The following is a 21,038-nucleotide window of genomic DNA, read 5'->3' as shown; positions in this document are numbered from 1 at the left end:
TAAGTATGGACTGTCCAGAATAAACACTGTCATCCTATTTTCCATTATATTCCTACCTGCATAATACAAACAATGAGGAATCTGTGCAGTCTCTCCATGATTCTGAAAAGCTCATTAAAGAGAATTCCATTTTGGCCACTGGAAATAATCCAATTCAGCAGTGTCAAAAGATCACTCCCAAGAGCCATCCTGCAACACACTGCATGAAAATCTGCAAAGTCAAAATCTCTATCAAAAAGGAACAGGTACACCGTGGCTATAATTAAACTGTAGCTGTTATAAAGGTCTGAGTCCTTTCCAACAAGGGGAGAAGTCATAGCAGTTTTTTTAACTACTGAAAACCAAAAATCCTGTTTGGCAAAACAATCTGATGTTCTGGAAAATGATTTTACTCCATAGTCAAAGAAAGAGTAAGCTGGTAGAAGTTATTTTATATATAAAGAAATGCTCAAAATTCTCACAAAAATTGTGGTTTTAGAGATGGTAGTAACAGAACACAAACTACCACATCTCTGAATTGGAGAGATGAAGCTATAGCTTTTTACTATTAATACAATCACTACTTAGAAGATTGGGGAAAATAAATATTTTCCACTAAGGGAATGTTTCAGGAAAGCTCTTTGTGCCCAAGAAGAGAAGTTTAAAGCTCCACTTATCCCTCCACAGTCAGAATTTATAACAATCAATGCAAAACACAAGAAGTATTCAAGTGTATCCCCTTAGAACTTGAACATTTGCCTGACTGTGATTTTTCACCATGAGACAACACAATTTAATAAGCTGGACTAGATGTTTATTTTCATAGTTTTAGTCATTACTTGACAGTAGGAACTGATTTACCTACATCCACAACAGTAAGGAAGTTGGGTCCCAGATCTCTCCCAGATTCCATTTTTTGACTTAACATTTTCAAATACATCAAATGGTAACTAGTGATGAAAACATGGAACAGGAAAACATTCTGCAAGTAAATGCTGTGAGTTTCACTAAGAATTTCCACTTAAAAATTCTCTTAGATGTGATGAAACCAGAATTCAGTTTCTGGCTTTCACATGAAGCCACTTGGAAGTGCTGTGTATTGAACACACAGTTCAGGGCAGCAAAATTCGATTTTGCTCTAAATGCAATGAGGTTTTAAGTTAATGTAGCAAGTAATTCTAAGGAGTTTATTGGCATTAACCAAACCAGTATTGTAAAATAACAATTGTATAGCAATATTGTGTAACATTAAAAATGTGAATGCTATTATAGTCCCACCAATCACGTAGCTACAGATCAAAATACTTTTTTTTTAAGCAGCATAAACATGTTTTTTTGTCTGGGACTGAGTAGGAAATGGTGTTCTAACAGAGTTAACCAGAGACCACCTAGAGTCCTTCAAGCAGCCAGAAAATTCTGACGTACTATGGAATCACCAAGCCCTGAGCCTTTGAAGTCAAAGGGTTCCCCCATGTAAGGAATGCAGTTAAATATATATTCTCTGCCAGTTGTTTTCATGTACCTTCTGTATTTCCTCCAAAACATTAATTCCTTCTAATTGTATGCAAATAATCAACTTGCAAAAGATGCTCCATATTCTCATTGCAGATGACATTCCATTCTAATTTAACCTGAAACACATTCAAGTGCAAAGGAGGAAAAAAAAAAAAAAAAAAAAACCAAAAAAAAACCACACCACCAAAACCAAAACCAAGCAAGCAACCAAAGAAACTTACCTTGGCCTTAAAGCCCAGTCTTGCTTTATTGACAAAACCAAACAGCCTGCTCACAAATTAGGTCCCTGAATCAGTTTAATCTCTTCTTTAAGTACTGGACAAAATGGTTATATATTCTTCCACTCATATTAAATACTGTAGAATGCATTCTTCTTAGGTGGCAGATGCTTTGAATGAAAAAAAATGAAAAATAGAATCACAGAATAATTTGGGTTGTGAGGGATCTTAGAGACCATCTTTTTCCAACACCTCTGTCACAAACAGGTTGCTCAAAGCCCAGTCCCACACAGCCTTGAACACTTCCAGGGCTGGGGCACCCAGAACTTCTTCAGGCAACCTATTCTAGTGTCTCACCACTTCTCACTGAAGAATTTCTTCTTTCCTTCCTTCCATTTAATCTAACTTTGCCCTGTCTGTATATAAACTGAGAAGTGCAGGCTTTCTATCAAAGCACTAAGTGGTACCATCAGTTTTCTCGTTTTTCATTTCCATTTGAACTTTTCAAAGTGAAAACCACTGATTTTTCAATCAAACACTGATGCAAGGGTATAAATTAGTTTCTATGTATTAAACTTACAAAACAGTTTTTGTGTGGACATTTTGGGTCAAGACAATAATTTCTTAACCACTACCACCCTGAAAGATAAGTGCTTTTAAATGTTTAATTCACTCTTACAGTGGACAATGCTGATAAAGGGAATATCTTTTTTCTTCTACAGCTCTCTCAAATTCTCATTAAAAAAAAGGACCATCATGAAGTTGTCCAACCATGTTGTCTAACCACAGACAAATATAAATCAAGATAATCAAGAAAATTATTCTCTTCTTTAGCCTTGGCTACTGCATGGATAGGTGTTACCAATACCTGCAACAGAAAGTGGTGGGTGCCAAAGAGCATTTATGTGCTTATAAGAGCAATGGGCTTCACTTCTATCCATTTAATGTGCTTGCACAGACAAGATGCTGCAGACATGCATAAAAGTACCTCCACACTAATCTAGGATTAAAGGATACAAAAAAAAATCCTTTAGATGAGATCAAGTACTTTGTTGGAAAAGGCATTCTATTATTCTAAAAACATTAACTGAAAAGTCTGAGCTATACTGCAAAAACAGTGAGGCTGAACTTCCTGACAATAGGGGATAATCAGCTCTGTATTTCTTAGAGCTTAAGTGTAAACTTGAATATAAAAGAGAGATTCACAAAACAGTTTTCTGGTTTAGCAGATAACCTGAGCCAATTTACAAGGGGTACAGAGGCATCCTGTTATTACTCAAAGAGCATCATTTCAGTGCTTAATTTTAGCACAGTAAAACAAATTAAATGAAATCTACAGGTTTTAGAAACCAGAAGGAAATAAAGATCACAGAGGTGAAGATGTTGAAAAGAACAATAGTCAGCTGAAAAATCTCTCTGTACAGGAAAAACATTAAGAGATATTAAAGAAATTTAAGGTTACCATTATAGTCCTCATTTATTTTTACATAATTAAAAGTTTACAATTACTACAATGCTAAGTTGTACTTCTTACTAATCACAAGATAATACAGATGATACCCAGCAAGTCTCAGAATTTGGCCCAAACCTGATTCAGTCTAAATGCTTGTAGACTTTAAATCCAATCAATATGCAAATCATTATAGCAAGGTAATTTTCTGGGAACAACAGAGCTGATTTAACAGAGCCAGAATGGACATTTGAAATTACAATCTCATCATCTACCTTAGATTCCCTCCCGTGCCCCTTGCAAAATCTACTGTGACTTTTCTGGTTTTAATTTTCAAATTCAACTTGATTCCAGAGGGCTGTGCTTTACAGGGGGCTCACTGCAACTTAGGGCCTGGCAGACCCAATCACAAGTATTAACATTGCAGATTGGGTAACAGGTGGCATCATTTGTTTTCTCAAAATTAGAGCTCTTCCAGTGTGCAATGGCTTTTAACACTCAGCCTTTCAGATCCACACATCACTTGAGACTTTGCCAACCTTTCACCAGGAGGTATCAAAATAGCCTTCAATATCAGTGCTAATGGAGCTTAAGCAAATGTGAAAAGCCTCAGACTGTCTTCTGGTTCAGAAAACCTGCTAAGATATCAAATGCAAGCACACAGAGGTACTGAAAGGTGACAATATGCACACAAGCAAAGAAAGTTATTCTTAAAAAAAGAAACCCTCAACATAGTCCTGTTGTCTCCATTTGTGTGAAGCTTGTGATGGATAATCAGCAGAATCAGAGTCTGACAGCAATTACAAACTCTTCTAACAAGACCTGAGATTCTTCGGTGATTTCTAATGCATTAGAAGGGCTCAGGGAACATGGAACACAAATCCAATGGAAACCAGGCTTTACAAAGCAGCTTTTAATTAGTATGTTCTAATTAGATGCTGAAGAGACACACAATTATCCACAATTAATTCTACTCTTGATATGGCTTAGGGAACATGACAGCTAAGCCAGAAAAGACAGAGGCAGTTTAACACTAACTTTCAAACCTTAATCTTTGAAAAAGTAATGGAAAAACATTCCTTACTTTTTACACATTCACTAAAGTGTCTCCCGCTACTGAAAACAAAAAAAACCCTCATCTTGCATAATGCCTGCATTTTAAACAATCTAGTCTTTATGACCATAATTAGATTCATTACATCTGCTGAAAAAGTAGACAATTAGTAGTTCTAATAAATTAGCCATTAACTTGTACTTGGAAATGACTAATTTTAATAGCAGCATATTTAATAGTTTAAAGGAATCATCACATATGTCAATTAGGACTATGAATTTTTAATTAAATGATCTTTCCTCAACTGGAGCAAAAAAAAAAAAAAAAACCACCAGATGTTTCATTAAGTTTATATGGAACAGAGAATTCTTCTGTCTAAAATGCAATTTTTAAGGGCTGTATTGGCTAAACCAACATTTTGAGGTGTAAATGTTGACACATAAGCTGAAGACAGGAGAGAAGTTGCACAGATCTTCGGACAAAGGTCTTCTCTTAGGAGGTTTTTGTGGTCTTGCTAATCAGGAAAAAATATTTCATAAAAAAAAAAAAAACAAAAAAAAAAACCTCAGACATTGTTGAAAACTAAAGAGGACTTTCAGAATACATCTATGAATCATAGAGGGAAAAGGTGTTAATAACCAAAGAGGTTATTTACTCAGCATACTGAATTACAGGGAACACAAAGCAGTCAGTCAGTGCATGTGATACAGAACCTGTGCAACAGCCCTCATTTTGACAGATAAATTGCACATCTTATAAGCAAGGCTATCAGGATTTAAAGCCCCTCAGGCATTGTAGACTCAGGAGGATGAAAGTAAAGACTTGGCACTGTGAAGCTAACACATGCAGAATGTGATTAGTGTTTCCTGTATCATTTACTAAACCTGCTAATTAATCTGGAGAGCCTCACACAAGCATCAAATACACAGACTAACTGATATGGGAAGCAGTCCATTTACTTCTCTATTATACCTAAACAGGCGCAGAAATAAGAAGAAAAAAAATTCACTTCGCATTAGTTCATTCTTTTCCAATCCTAAATGTTAAATCTCAGTAAGTCTTGACACTTCAGTGGTGCAGCATGTGGAAATGGACTCAGGTTTGAAGGATATTCCAGTATGTTTTAAAAATTCCCCTTGCCTATAGCAACTCACTTTGTGACTTGAAAAATTCCACTGTGAGCTCACAAAGACATGTCAAGCCAAAAGCATTGGCAAGATAAAGAGGTCTCCTTTTAGGCAGCAGCCTGCACTTAAAATCTAAAACCATCCTTCATGCCAAAGACTTCACTAATGACCACCTCATCAATAATATCTGAACAGATAAAATATAGTCCCCACTTCCTACTCAAAGAACAATATTACTACAATAATCTGACAGAGTTTGATGTATGAGAACCCTTCAAGGAAGACTTGACTGTCTTCCCCTGTACACAGATTTTATCAACAATTTAAAAACAAAGTAAGATAGTCAGACCTATTCAAGAACATAAGGAAATATGATTAACATTAGCTTGAACAGTGATTTGTGATATACAGGCTGGTAGCACTTCACTTATTGTCTTCAGGACAAAAGAGCCTGCAGAGGGGATTGAAGGGATCCATCCAAGAATATAAAGCAGCATAGAAAAGCACTGTTGCATCAATTACTCAAGAGTTCTGCAGCCTCAAACATTTTATAGTTTCTAGCCTATGACTATATGATCCTACACTGCACTGAACAACATCTATCATGTGAACTCCACTGAAAGGGTGATCAGACAGGAACCAGAACTGTCCGTCCAGTTCAAGAAACTGCAACAAGCTGTCCAGGAAAGTGGTGGAATCAGAACCATCCCTAGAAGTGTACACAAAATGTGTGAATGTGGCACCTGGGGACACAGGTTAGTGGTGCACACAGCAGTGTTAGGTTAACAGCTGGACTCAACTTTGGAGGTCTTTTCCAATCTTAAAAATTCTATGATTTATGCTGTACTCTTACTTAACCTTATAGAGAGGATAAAGACAATGGAATCTGTTACCAGCACGACTTGTGTAATTTCCCATTCCCTCTTCATTTATGGTTCACACTTAGCCCACAACAGCAAAGTCAGAGATTCCAAATTCCCTGAATTCTGGCAGCTTTCTTCTAATTCTCACTACCTTTGCTCAGCAAGAGATTTTTGAGGACACCAGCAGGGAATCACAAAAAAATTCCTTCAGTTGGGTTTCCAACTACAAGAACAGCTGAAGTGCTCCCAGCCAACAATTCATCCAGCAGTGACCCTTTTACACAGGTAGATGTCTCAAAAAAGAGTAAGAAAGCATACACCTATTCTATTACACTCCTAAACTCTCAAGTTATTTTATGCTGAGAGGATTTCTTTAATCTGATTTTATATACTTTCAACCCATCACTTGATCTTTCTTCCATGTACCTTTTCCAGTCAGTCTCCCACTGAGTCCATAGAACCCTCTCAAGCACACAGTGGCAGCAGAGTGTTAAGGGAAATATCACCTTCCTCTGCTCTGAGTGTGGCTGAAGACAGCCACAGCCTTAACAGCAGGTGCTCCCAATCAAAGGGCATTCCCCAGCACATCACCTGTCCCTGCCAGGCAGAAAGAACACTTCCCACTGAAAAAGTCAAACCCTGGCAATTCCACCTGCCAGGGGTGGATTCCCACTCTCAGCAGAAGCTGCAGAGAATTCACCTCTCCAGCTGCGCTCTTCTGAGGCTTCTGAGAAGCTGTTTCACAGAAATTACAAAAGACTCCTGGACCTCTCACCAACACTTCATTGTAGAAGTCATAACAATTTAAGGAGGTACAAGACTGCAGTTCTGTCTTCTGACATCATGAACTACCCCTTCCTCTGAAACCGCTAAATATTTTGCCAAAATTAAAAAGATTTAAAGCAGATACTTGACGTAAGAGGTTGTAGCCCATGCTGTTAATATTTAGCAAAGTAATATGCAATTTTAAAACAAGAACCAGTTCTTTAAAGTTCCTGACACAATTAAATATAAATACCATGGCTTGTATAAGCTATAAAACACTAAGAAAGTACCAGTTTCCAAACTGTTTCATTTGCTGAAGGAAGCAAACTCAGCAGTAAGAAGTGAACCAATTACTTTGCCTAGAATTAGAGATGAATAATTTTATGACAGCTACTACTGGCACCAAGATATAAATTTCATTGCCTGCAGAGACTAAGTTCAAGAAAACTAACTCAAGACAAGATTAAATTGGCAACAAATGTGCCCTATGGAAGGAATTTCTGTATTTTAAAAAGGTAACATCTGAAAACTCCTTCCCCAACCCCACAAGAATCTGTTCATATTCCAAGAAAGCCACTGGACTAGCCTGGCTGGGTTGGTTTTAAAACAGCAGGGAGGACACAGTAATTTAATTTTACTTCAGTAACATCTACTTCAGCTATTCTAACACTATTTAGTCAGTTCTGGTCTATCACATTTAAAAATACATTTGTATTTGCAAATACACTACATAACTGGCAGAGAGTATTCACACACATACTTCATGATAGTCTACAGCATAAATCCTGAAAATGAAACAGGCACATATTTTGATATCTTCCTAGCTGGTGCAGATACAAACAATGGAAACCTCCCACAGACCCCCTGCAGCAAAGGCTTTTACTTGTTTAGAAACAGAATAATGAAAACAAGCAGCACCAAGCTTGGATAGAACTGAATTCTCCTGACAATACTAATTTCAACAGGCAGACAAGTAGATGGAAAAAGGCATAACTGCAACACAGTTTATGATAAGTGTTGGATTGATCTCACTGAGGCTGTTTGTATGAGCACGTGCAGAGCTGTTTATACAACCTGTGCAAATAAATCAGGCTTAAAGCACTTCCCTGTACTTTTGCTGAAGCACTGCTCAGAGACACTGCAGTAAACTAAAGCACTCACCAAAAGCAAAAGCACAGGAATCACCAACTAAATAAATGCAGGTTAACTATCAAATTTCAGCAGCATTATTCTAAATGTACCATAATTAAATGTAATGAATTCTACTTTAGAGACTGCTCTGGTACCAGGAAAGAATACTTTTAAATTTTACATGCAGTAAATTATGCACTGTGCCATTTACATTTCCAAAGGATTTTTACATGGTCAGAATTTAAAACACAGCAAAACATTCTGTGCTGTGCCTTTCAGAGGCACAAAACAGCCTGTAAAAAAGCAGCTGCAAGCAACATAGTACTTAATATCACATTCAGCAGTAGCTTATCATCATGGTGCTGGGCAGTACAAATACTAACTCACTCATGTATCTAGTAAATACAACAGATAATGCACTACCTGTATCAGCCATAGCAGTCAAATATATATAGTCCTGAATGAAATTAGAGCTTCCTAGCTCTAATATCTGATCTGGCATATCAGAAAAAATATTTAAGAGTACAAAGACATGAGCAAAATTTTACTCCTATTAAGAGCTTTGCATCCAAAAAAAGCCCCACTGTGCAGGATCATTACATAAAATATTAGGTACTACACCTGACAGCCTAAGTCGCTCCAGCTTTGTATTTAAGGTACAAATCACTTCTACCAGTAGCACACATTATCATTCAAGTTCTCAATATAATTTTTTTTTTGCATTACTGTATTGAAGGAAAATAATTTTATGTCCCTCTTAAGCCACAGTTTTTATGCTGTTGCAACTTCACTTCAGGTTGTTCAAACCACTCAAGCCTCACTCTTGACAGGGTGCACCACCTCTCACAAATCAAGCTGCATTAAATCAATTCCTGCCAAATTCAAAACAGCCTTTTTGGCAAGTTTGCCAGAGACTATCCAAGATATTTGCAAAAAATAAAATCCACAGTAACATTTAGATCATTTGAACATCACAAAACTACTTTTATACTACAGATTGACTGATACCTTGTGAAATTTATCTTCAGTTGATTTTGTCTCAAATTATTTTTGAAAATAGCCCTGCAGGAAAGCAATTACAACTACAGAGCATGACAAGTGTTTCTTACAACAAAGATGTCTCAAATAAACCAAAATAAGCCACCATCAGCTTGACTGCAATATCCTTTTTCTAAAATCAAGGATACAGCAAGAAGGAATGGATCTGGTTAAGGATAACTAGGCTGGCAGCACCAAGGCACAGTTTAGACAACCTTCTTCTCCCACCTAGTGGCAAAAAGCATAAAGAACAAGATCTTTGGGAGTGTAAACGCAACATGTTTTCAAACACCAACTCTAAAGAGATTCACAGACACCACAAGGAGGATTGAGCCGTGTACAATTCTGGTTCTCGTGTTTAAGTTCACAAGTAATGAACATACTATCACTATCATGCAGAACAGAGCTTGTTTTGGCATCTTCCTCCTGTAATAAAAAAATTTAAAAAAACAAAGGAAAAAAAAAATAAAGGCAGTTCAGGAAAGACAGGCTACAACTGGCCCCCAGTACTTAAGAGTTCAGACAGACATCTGAAGCTCAGAAACACACAAGTGAACCAAATAAGAATTTCCATTTTCTGGAGCACCTAGCATTGCATTGTGAACTGCAAGACAATGGTTTTACTTTAAAATTACTTAATTAGGAAAAGGAATCTATTTCCCTCCAAGTTCATCATTTACATCCAAAGTCAAATTTGAACCAGCCAGTTTGAAGTAGGAATAAACATGAGACGAATAAAAAAATTTGTTTACTGTCCTTTACATACAAAGTATCATTCCTCATATGAAAACTTTGTGAGAAAAAAAAACTCTAGATCCATTTTGAATCTTTGCATACACTTTTTTGGCAAACTTTTTAAAATAAAGTCTAAAAGTTTCATGAAATGCCATTTTGGTTTTGACTAAAATTTTCAAAGCAGCTTTACAGTATCAATGTCTAGATGATATTTTAATCAACATTTATTGAATTATTCAATATTTCAGCCTGATGTTATTCTTTAGAAAACCGTACATGGATACAAGGTAGGAAAGAAGCCAACAACAATGTAAAATACTTACAATTTTCAACAGATGGCACTTTACAGCAAGGAACCTATTTTGTCTAATTGAAACAGAGCAAAAGCAATTGGATGGCTGAGTGCACTGACATGCCAAAGGCTGCCACAGAAAAAGCCTAATACCTTCAAATTTGAAAGCACAGCTCTATAAAACTGGAAGTACAAAGAGGTAATCTAAAGCTAAACAAAAACTGTGAACTAACATTCTGTCTCAGATATTAACCACACTGAGACGTTCTTCACAAAAGTGGGATATTCCCACCTTCTTTGCTTCTCAGGCAGAGCTTACAGCTAGACTTCAGCTGAAAGATAGCAAAGAAAATAGGACCACCAGAATGTGTTTATTACTGCATACTAGGAAAGATCTGGTTAGTGGGCAAGCTTCACATTTTCTAAGCTGATTTATATAAGATTAAATCAGCAGCCACAATCAAGCAGCAACTGCTATGCTAGACAAAAAAAAAAAAAAGAAAAAAGAAAAAAAAAGGGAAAAAAAAAAAAGAACATATAACTTGTAAATCTTTTGAGAGCTCACAGATTAGATGTTGCCACCTAAGAACACTCACGATTACTAAAACGACTCAGGCCCATATGTAGAAAATATACACCTAGAATATCTCCAGCCCTCAGTGGCATGCAAAAAAGACTTCTCAGACATCTGAGGTAAATTCTTAAAGTGATGTGACAAGTCTTAAAAAAAAAAAAAACACTTTTGCACACACACAACTATACCAAAAGATTTTACTAAGCATGATTTGTCCTAGAAACTTCACCTGAAATACATAAAGCTCTATCCTCTGCACCTAAACACCATTAGAAACTCCACACAGAGGTCTGAGAGACAGAATAAGTTCCCCCTCTGGCATTAAGCAAGGGAAAACCTCAGACACAGGAATATATAGGAAAGGGCATTGTTATACCTCCTGCAGGGCAGGTACTGAGCCTCCAAAACTCATGATAGCTACAGTCTGCTCTGCTCCTGAACAAGACATTCTTCCTCCTGATTGTAAGCAAAAAATCTAGGCACCTAAGGATCTCATTCAACAGTCAACAAACAAAACAAACAAGCAGCAGTGAAAATACAGCAGCAATGCAGCAACTATTAGAAATCAAAAAATTTCAATCCAGGTATCACAGCTCTCACAAAAACACAGCTATAATTTTAGCACATTTTTCCTCCCTCACTAGAAGCAGCAGATTCATCTCTTGCACAGATGAAAAACTCCATACCCTGATGGATTGAAACACAAACCATTCATATAGAATCAACAGATTCACATGCTCTGTAGTTGCTTTCAGACTGACCCATGATTTTGGTGTCAAGGAAAGCCCTGCTAATCTGATATCTACAAACTCTGCAATGAGGAAGTTGTTTCTATACAGCTTCAGCCAACTTCAACACGATAAAAATTTATGCCTCAACCCATTCATTTAGTGAGTGATCTCCATATATCTGAATCAGGCTGCTTCCAGTCTTCTCCTGTTAGTTCTTTCAGGTTCAAGTCTTTGAAAAATTCCAAACGATGACTGCAAACAAAAGAGAAATAGACAAAGTCCTAACTTTTGTAGTAATCTGTAAGAGTAAAGAAACAGAGTAATGAAAGCAGCAAGGAACAGTGTCATCACATAATTCCATCTGTTACCAACACTGGAAAAAGACAAGGTCTTTATTTTTTTAAAGGGGTACTAGACAAAGAATTCCTCTTAATAAGTATTACAGCCATTCTCCAGTTTAATACAGAGAAATAAAAATATCCATTTTTCACAGAACACTAAAAATGTTTTATTAGCACCAGCTCAGAATGTTTTTAAATATACAGTTACATAAGCTAATTTTTTGTTAAATAAAGGCAATAAAAGGTAATTTATCTAAAAGGTACCCTACCTCACCATCACTGTATGTTGTGTGACAAGTTTTATAAGAACTATTGTATTGTCAACTGCCCCTCACATGGGGCACCAGTCAACCATGGACTCACAGCTGACATGTCAGTCTCTTTTTATTCAAAAAACTCTCATACCTTTCTCTCTGTGAACTTCCCACAGGCAGCTCCACCAAGACTGACTCCTCCTCTCCTTCTTTCTCTCTTCCTTCTGCAGAACTGGCTAATTCCTTCATGGCCAACAGACTCCAGCTGCCTCTGGCCCAGCTATTTTTTTTATTTTTTTTTCATAACCCCATCCTCACTGGACAGAGCTGTGCACACTTAAGGGGCAAGGCTGTTCCCACTCCTTGCTAATTTAAATATCTGAATTCTCTGTTTGTTTGTTTTTCTATTGATACTGGGTATCCTTTAATTATATTTTTTTAGTTTAGTCTGCCTTTTCAATTTCTTCCATAACATGGAACCATGTGAAGAGGTGAAAGCTTTCAGACCAATAGGGCAGGAACAGAAGGGACTTAGTGGAAATACATCTGGTGAAATTATCACTAAATGGCACTTTAGGAGGAGCTGAAGTCAAGAAGGAAAAGTAGAACAATCTACCCATGATTTAGATGAGAAAGGTGATAAAAGCAGATACCAGTGGTACTGAATGCATAATTTTCTATGCACCTAACATGGAAACCAAGCACTAATTGCAGTGCCATGGTGCTTTATACAAAGTACAGCACCAGTGCAACCATCTAACAGAAGAGCTCATTTTATACTTACAAATCTGGTTCCTGTCCTTCCTGCAGTTCGTGGGGAGGCACAGGATAAAATGCTTCATATTTCCTCTCTTCTCCCGAGCCATGAATTGCAAAAGCATTGAACTTGTCTGTGCATGGTGGGAAATAACTCCAAGGAAGAAAAGCTTTGCCCTCCCACTTGGTTTTCATTCTGGTCACCTCAAACTCCAAAGGAAGGTCTTCCTGTTAAAGGAGGGGGAAAAGACAAAAAAAAAAAAGGTATTGGCCATCTTCTAATCAGAAACTAGGTAAATAAAAATCATTATGAATGCACTTGACCACTTACTTTCCATGCTTTTCTTCTGCCAGAAAGCAGCAGCAGTAAGTACTGCCCATGGCTGTCAAAGAATCAGAACACAGTTTTCCTACAATTATGTCAAGTTATCAGTACATTATACTGCCACAAATATGTACATTCCCCATACTGACACAATTTCTGTGTCTAGTCTCCCTCATACACTTATCTTACAAGCATTACAGCTGCAAGTGTAAGTTAACTTTTAGGATTTTTTCAGTGCTGTACTTACGGACAAAGCTCAACTTCTAAATACTGCTCAGTTCTGTCACTCAGAAAGAATGCTTCTACAACTGAAAAAAAACAGACCAAACAAACAAACCAATATGAAACAAAAACAAAAAAAAAAACCAAAACAAAGCAAACAAAAAAAAAAATCAAAACCAAGCTGTCGTTATTTTATATTAACTTTAATTTTATATTATGGTAATATCCTGAGATTTTCATATCCCATTACAACAACTCAATTTTCACAGGTTTTGGTCTGTGCCATGACTGAAACTGACTTGCTACTGACATGTACACAGTAACTATAACCCAAATATTCAAAATGTTGTGCCACAGTTCCAACTTCAGGAGCTCTTGTTTTTAATTGCTATGATCACAGAGTGCCTTATAAAGTACTGTACTAACTTTATTAGCTTTACCAATTCCAGTTTTGAAAATACTCACCTTGATGCAGCATGAAAATAAGGGAAAGAGGATCATACATTCAGAGCAGGGCACACACCCCATAACTGAACATCTGTTAAAACTCAGAAATAATAAAATAGCTCTTAAGTGTTCTTTCCCTGCAAATAGATATTTGGGAATTATCGTTCCAGACGTACTTGAAAGCACCATATTAAATTTGAATCACACTTCAGGAACATAAAGTAGAACTACAATGGTGTTTCTCATATAAAATTACAATGGTGCTTCTCACAGCAACATTATTAGAAAACTTTAGTTAGAATTGTGACTGATATCTTTATTTCTTTTTACCTAAGCTTATTTATTATAATCACATCAAAGAGATGCTAATACCATTTTAGTAGAGCTTGAATGAGAATAGATCAATAATCAGGAAGTAAAGAACTGTTGGAAATATTCAGTTATTGCATTACTCAAAGCAATGGGTAAAAGTGACAGTATGGACAGGAAAGGAGAAAATACCCAGCACTATTATGAGAATTTTCTCCATTCCATTTAGGTATAATTTTGAATTGCATTTCATGAGGTGTAATTTCTGTTTCACACCTTCCTATACCTCAAAGAAATTTTTGGAAAAACCATTAAAACATTTGTAAAAGCAAAACAGAAGCTACCTTTAGAATTTCACGTCTTCTCCTGCAAGGGCATTTAAATACACACATACCACAAAATTATTTTGCCATTCAAATACGTCAAGCCTCTTATAGTTCACAAGTTACATCAGTAACCCAAGAACTAAGTTTGAGTGCATATACTATTGACAGGATCAGGCAGTCAACTTCAAAATTACTGAAATCAACCCAGATCATGGAACTCCAGTTTTGGGTTTATTTTTTTAAAAACAAACAAACAAAAACATTACAGACTCCTAAAAAAAGAGCAGGCATATCAAATACAGAGGAGCACCAGTGTCTACAGAAATCAGATGTATCTGCAGGAGAACAGTTGCACTTACCCTCATAGTCCCACAGACCCCCAAAAGGTTTCCCTGGCTCTCCAGGTGGTGCTGAAGGGTCATTAAAGAAAGGAGCATGAACTTCCATCAGCAGTCCTGCATTATCCGGCCTCAGCCCAATGGTCACCGGCTCGTGGCTCACGGGCAAACCATCCCACGTGTGTTTAATTCTAAATTCCATCTTCAGGCACTACACAAATGACAAATGAAAGTTCTGTCAAAGAAGATCTGATTCCTTCGCACGAATTGCTGTGTGGTCGCCCAGGAAAAAAAAAAAAAAAAAAAAAAAAACACACACTTTGGTATACAGACAATTATGAAATCATGTTTTTAGACATCAGAACTGAAACCAATTCGCTTTGTAAAAAGTCTAAATGAACAGTTACATAAATGCTGTTTCTCACAGTTTTTATACCCGGAGGGTTACAAATGACTCTGAAATCTCAGTAAGCTTAAGGCTTTTCAAACATACATCTAAATAAATGCCTTCCAAAACCACCAGAAGTATTTATACGGAGAACAAATAAACAGAACCGTCTCCACTACATGAATTGAGAGGATCTGGTAACATCAGAAAAACAACCTGAGGAGGAATCCTTGAACGCTTGAGACTCAAGAAAATGAAGCAACTCGCTAAAGCTTTCATTCGCAGTTATTGCAAATCAGCCTTTAATTAAACACCTGCAGCGACGGCGACTCCACTTTGGCAGCTCGTGCCAAAGTCTAATCACCCTTTCAGTAAAGAAATTATTCCAGAAGTCCAACCTGACCCTCTCCAGACGTGTCCTCTCCTGCTGTCGCCGGTTCCCGGGAAGCAGCGGCCGGTCCCCGCTTGGCTGCAGCTCCCTCAGGGCTCCCGCTTTCCCGCTCTGCTACTTTGGCCACAAACTGATTTTTTTTTTTTTTTTTCCTGAAGAAAGTTCCTCAGGGCCTATCTTTAACCCACAATCGCCTCACGGAAAGTTTAAAGAGGCGTATTTCTTATACCTCCCCCTCAACTCCGCGCCATGTCCGCTCCCCACGTGACGGGGGCGGCGCTGAGGGAGGGCGGGCGCCAGCGGCGGGCCCGCCCGGGCCTCGACTATTGTGAGGCTCTGCCGCGGGGCCTGGAGGCGGCTGTGACTCCCCTGGCACCGGGGCTGTGTCTTGTGTCCTTTATCCTCCTTCCCGAGCGGCGGTGCCGGCACCGGGTTGCGGGGAGGGAGCGCAGGGGCGGCGCTGAGAGCCGCCCCCGCCCCGCGGTACCGGCCGTGAGGGGAGCGCGTCCCGCCCCTGCCGCCGCTGCTGCTCCCCCGGCGCCGCGCTCGCTTCTCTTCCCTTCCCTCCGCTCCCTTGCAGCGGCTTTTGCCCCGGGGCTCCGTGGAGTTTGCCTGGGGAAAGCTGGGAGCACGGCACGGCCAGGTGAGTGTCGGTAGCGAGGGTTTATTTTCGGTAGCAGGGAGGGCTTATGTTCCGTAGCTTTCCCAGTGTTCGCTGAACAGCATGGGTTGTACTTTTAGTCAGCTGAACACCAGTAATTAAAAGCTGCTAAGGAGGATAATGGCCAAAAACACTTGCGTTTTTGTATCAATGCCTCTTTAGTTGCAACTTTCCTCTTCCTGTTTCCTGGCGTTCCTTTGCTGTTCCTTTCTATCCCCACTGTCCTTTTCCTGTATCCTCCTTTAGAAGCTTAGAGCTAATAAAAGAAACATGGGATGTCTATCAAGAAAAATAGGCAAGAAGTTGTGTATTACAAAACTGTTACTCAGATTCTTACAAAATAGAACAAATGTATTTCTTAAAGAAAACGAATTCATTATTATTATTATTATTATTATTATTGTTATTATTATTGTCATTACAGTTCCTGTCGGTTTTTTCAAGTCCTGTTTTTTTTAAACAGTTGTGCTAAATAGAAGAATTTAGAGGCTTTTTTTTTTTTCTCTAAAGCATTATATTGTTAAACATATTTCTGACTGTTGTTTATGTAGATGGAGGCCTGTGCTATAGCCATGGTTCTCACATGTGGTGTTTTTCAGACCAGAGGCTAAAAATGGCACTTGGGCACTCCAACACCAATGAGGTTCAGAGAAACACTGCTGAGCAGGTATGTGAAACCAGGGATGGAAGTAGTAAGAATTTTTTTGATGGTGTTTTGTCATAAATAGGTTTCCAAATATGGAGCACAGCTCGCTTCAATGTTGTCTGGCCCTCATTTGGGTACATCATACAACACAGCAACAGCAGAAAAAGACTGCCCTAACAATGAATTATGGTGTTTTTGCTGCATTTCTAAAGAAAAGAGCACTTGATTTGTAATTTATTACACTTTTTCACTTTTATATCTTCACGTTCCTAAGAGATTGGCCTCATGTTGAGGTAACTTTTTGTGCAGGGTGCCATAAGCCTGTCTGAAGGCTTGTGCAGAAGCTAGGGCTTCAGAATTTTCCTGATGATGAGATGCCTGGAAATAAACCAAGCACTTACACAAACTCATGGTTGTTCTTTTAAGATGGAGTTGGTTTTCCCTTAGATGTAATTATCCTTTAGATCAGAGCAGGTCCAGCAAAAAAAAAAATTTAAAAAAAATCTTTTTTTCATATTAGGCCATCACTCAAGGGTCTTTGAACATAAACCTGAAAGTGATTCTATGGCATATTGTGTACAGCTTACAGTACAGTTTTGGGTTTCATATAAAAGTTTAAAACTACATACGTTTATGTGCGATTAGTAATGAGCAAATTATTATTCCATTGCAGGAACATGTCCTTGGTGGTGATGGCACATCAGGATCCAGGATGATGGACCAAAGGTAACTGATTCCAAGTGATAAGTGGGAATACTGCAGTGTATTTGAAGGAAATTATCATGTGCTCAGAGGAGTGCAGATATCCACGTGAATTGGGTCTTGTGTACCCATCTGTAGAGGTGTTACTGTAAAAGTTGTTTTTAGGTGGTATTGTGTAAATTAAATTACTGACTTTGTTTTCCACAATCTTTAAAATAAATTATGAGAGTTTAATGAAGGAATTCTCTAGTCTAAGTTTTAAGAGAATAAATAGAAGTTCTGGTAAGACTGTGCTGCTCTAGGTAACACAGGTAACTGCTGTCTGTTGAGACTGGGGATGTTTTTAAAAATGTTTTTTTGGCACACTTCAACTGACACTTGTCTATCATTAAACGGTTCCATAATCACTGTAATTTTCTCTTACAAAAATAACCTAGCTTTTCTCGTTAGCTTTTAATATAGAGTTTTCAGAGAATTGCTATCAGTTATGAAAATATTAGGAGGAGAAAAGTATAGAGGTAGAACTACAGACTTCTGCATTGTCTTATAGGGTTCTTCATTGTTGCTTTCACATACAATAATAAAGTCTAGTCTTTTAATATTTGGGGTTCTGTTTGAATTGATGAAATATTAGTATTGTATTAATGGTAATTTATTGTGTCCCATTATATGTTCTATTTCTATTGCTGTTAATGATCATTATTTAGAAGCAATGATTAAATTTGTTAATTTAATTCTGGGGGATGTCAAGCTTGGCACTCAAGAAAAGTGACTGTTCTGTCCTGGCCTCTAGATTAAGAATTCTTTAAAACCAGTTATTACCAGAGCATTTCAGCATTTACAGAACTCATTCTGAGCATGTTTTTCAACTTTTTAGCTTGTCAGCTCTAGTCACAGAGTATGGTAATCGTGTGGAGGAAATGAAACAACAGCTGCAGTTTTATCAGGTATGGAGGTATGGGCTTTCCTAACATTTCAGGCTGAATCTTCATTTAGTGGTGTGAATATGTAGGGAACTCAATTTGTGTTGTGCTTCTCAAAGCTGCTGGACTGCAGGCTGCCTCAAGGGGATAAATGGAGAGCTTTCTTTGGAAAGGTTTGGAGATTGTCCAGATTGCCACAGTGTCATCCTGGGGGTTGAGGTGAAAGGGAACCATCCTCCTTTCAGCTGCACAAAATCAAACTTTTAATGTGTCCTAACGTGACTGAAAGCATAAGTGATATTAAAACTTACAGCATACAGAAAAGCAATTTTTGCTTGTGGTCTTCGTGCAGAAGTTAAGCACTGTTTTTGGTTTAATGCACTTAATTTGTTTGATCTGTCTATCAGAAAGGTTTTGCAAATAGTCTTGCAGCTTGATCAGTTTCTGGAGGCAATGGAAGCACTATGGCTTTCTTGCAATAGTAAACAAAACAGCCAGTCTGATTCGTATAACTGGAGTTTCTCTTCAGTTAATTTCTAAACTTCCATCAAATGCTTGCAGCATAAAAGTTGAGTTATCTACTCTAGCCCTAAAAACTTGAGTTAATTAAAAATCAATCTGTTAGAGCCATAAGAATTTCAAAAGGTTAAGTTTAATGTCCATAATAACTTCCAAATGCTGAGGTGTAATAGGACTTGGCAGCTTTTAAATTCAAATGGCATCCTGTGACTTGCCTTGAAAAAGCAATTGACTTTCATTTACTGTATTATGCTGAATTAAACTGTTCAACTTTTACAGTACAGGATGACAGTGTTACCAGAGTTTGTGTAACTTAAATGAGTGCTTACTCTTGCATGTCTTTGTGTCAGGCAAAAATGGGTGAGATGACACTAAAATTGGAAGAAGTCACCAAAGAAAATGAAAGGTAAATAATAGCACTTCCATGTTGCCATTACTGTTTCTCATGATTTCTAAACATTAAAAAGCTTTTTTTTCCCTAGGATTTCTTTAAAATCTTCTACTAAGTAAATTTAGGATCCTTATGTTAGAGTTTAAAGCACCAAGTATAGGAGATTTTACCATGCCACTAAAAGAACTAGATTTCAAACTGTCAGTTTTGTTTATAGAATATAACTTAATAGATTTAAATTTGTCTTGGAAGGAAGTATGTATAGGTGGAAGGTACAGTGTATTTCAGTTTTTAAAAAAATCCCTTTTAAAGAAATACCTTGCTGAACTTAGTTCTTTGAATTTCAGGCTGTATGCAGAGTTGATAGAGCCTCTTGAGAAGCAACTGGAAGCTCTTCCTTTCGAGCATCTGGGAACTGATATTCCTGCAGATCAAGGTGTGGTGAGAACCCTTCAAGAGCAGCTGCAGCTGGCAAAGCAAGTGTGTGAGATTAAACATTTATATTGTTTTATTTCTCTTGTTGTGCTTTGGCAGACTAGGGGAGGCTGTTTTATTTCTTGATTCAGGAATCATTAGACAGAGTTCCTTGAGGCTGTTTTGAGCCCCTTTTGAACTTGAAGACTTGATTAAACTCCTTTCCTAGACTGATAAAATTTTTTTAATATTAATTTGTGTCAGTAATTTTACCTAATTGACTTGATCTGTATGTCGAATTCATGATCGACAACTCCATGAAATATTTTGTTTAATTCAAGCTTTTTGTAGTAACTTGTCATTTTAATCAAAAATATTGTAATATGATATGAGGACAGAAGTGTGGGATATATAAAATAATATCAAAATCTGAAAATAGAATTTTCTTTAGTTTATTATAATATTGTGTATTACAATAGTTGTGTATGATTAAATTTAATTTGGTATTTGAATAGTATCTATACTGTAGGCCTACCTTAAAGACCTATAAAAGTTTGAGCTCTTCAAAAAAAAAAAAAGCAAAAGACTAGAAGTGGAATTTGAATTTCCAAGTATCTCTTTTTCTGCACTTGAATTTAAATTTTAAAAATACGTGCAGAGAAAAGTATAGGTAATGGCATTTTTTTCAAAATAGAAGACCTGTCTTTCTAGACAATGATAGATGAAGATAAATGTGCTATAATGAAATATTATTCTGTAAATTAGGAGAAAGACCAAGCAGTTGAGCGCTGGCGGACGTTGTCACAGGAGCACGATCGACTTCAGCAGCAGTACCAGGAGCGTGTGACTAAAACACACATCCTCATCACTGAAAGGAAAAAGCAGAATGTAATTTTCATTTATTGTTGTCCTTTTATTTTTCATGTACATATATGTACACAAAATATGCACATGCATATAAATAGTCCTGTATTTGAATTGCATTGTTGGAAATCTTTAGGACAGTAAAATATCTGAAGAAGTTGGTTTAGATTTCTGAATTCTGAGGTGAAAGTCTTTCTTTATCTGTTCTCCTGTGTTTGAATAGCTGGAAAAGTAGTCACCATTTCCTGCTGTTCCTCAGTAAAGAAGTAAACAGGTGAACAATCAAGTTCACTAGTCTTTGTCTAATGCTGGCTTGCATTGGCAGCCTGTTTCTCTTCTGCTGAGTCTG

The 21,038-nt window shown here is 37.4% G+C and overlaps 2 protein-coding genes across 5 annotated transcripts in view; one reads left to right on the top strand and one right to left on the bottom strand.

The window, feature by feature from the left end:
• Positions 1 to 6,772: 6,772 nt before the first annotated feature.
• Positions 6,773 to 15,895, bottom strand: C4H4orf33 (chromosome 4 C4orf33 homolog). Of its 4 annotated transcripts, none has more exons than XM_056489098.1 (6): positions 15,799 to 15,895; positions 14,812 to 15,001; positions 13,396 to 13,456; positions 13,155 to 13,206; positions 12,852 to 13,051; positions 6,773 to 11,724 (listed from the first exon to the last, which is right to left on the bottom strand). In XM_056489098.1, exons 2-6 carry the CDS (start codon positions 14,990 to 14,992, stop codon positions 11,625 to 11,627), a joined length of 594 nt encoding a protein of 197 aa, XP_056345073.1. In that variant the 5' UTR covers positions 14,993 to 15,001; positions 15,799 to 15,895; the 3' UTR covers positions 6,773 to 11,624. The 4 variants fall into 4 exon arrangements, with proteins under 4 accessions (XP_056345073.1, XP_056345074.1, XP_056345071.1 ...); XM_056489099.1 differs by lacking the exon at positions 15,799 to 15,895 and adding an exon at positions 15,582 to 15,672; XM_056489096.1 differs by lacking the exon at positions 15,799 to 15,895 and adding an exon at positions 15,577 to 15,658.
• Positions 15,819 to 21,038, top strand: part of SCLT1 (sodium channel and clathrin linker 1) — a 28,168-nt gene continuing 22,948 nt past the window's right edge. Inside the window, exons 1-7 of the mRNA XM_056489095.1 lie at positions 15,819 to 16,212; positions 16,830 to 16,897; positions 17,550 to 17,602; positions 18,456 to 18,525; positions 19,371 to 19,426; positions 19,759 to 19,891; positions 20,591 to 20,713. Of these exons, the coding sequence (XP_056345070.1) occupies positions 15,819 to 16,212; positions 16,830 to 16,897; positions 17,550 to 17,602; positions 18,456 to 18,525; positions 19,371 to 19,426; positions 19,759 to 19,891; positions 20,591 to 20,713 (897 nt within the window). The remainder of the gene's footprint in view (positions 16,213 to 16,829; positions 16,898 to 17,549; positions 17,603 to 18,455; positions 18,526 to 19,370; positions 19,427 to 19,758; positions 19,892 to 20,590; positions 20,714 to 21,038) is intronic.

The sequence above is a fragment of the Oenanthe melanoleuca genome, chromosome 4 (genome assembly GCF_029582105.1).
Source record: "Oenanthe melanoleuca isolate GR-GAL-2019-014 chromosome 4, OMel1.0, whole genome shotgun sequence".
Taxonomy (NCBI): Eukaryota; Metazoa; Chordata; class Aves; order Passeriformes; family Muscicapidae; genus Oenanthe; species Oenanthe melanoleuca.
This window is presented reverse-complemented; position numbering and strand designations above follow the sequence as displayed.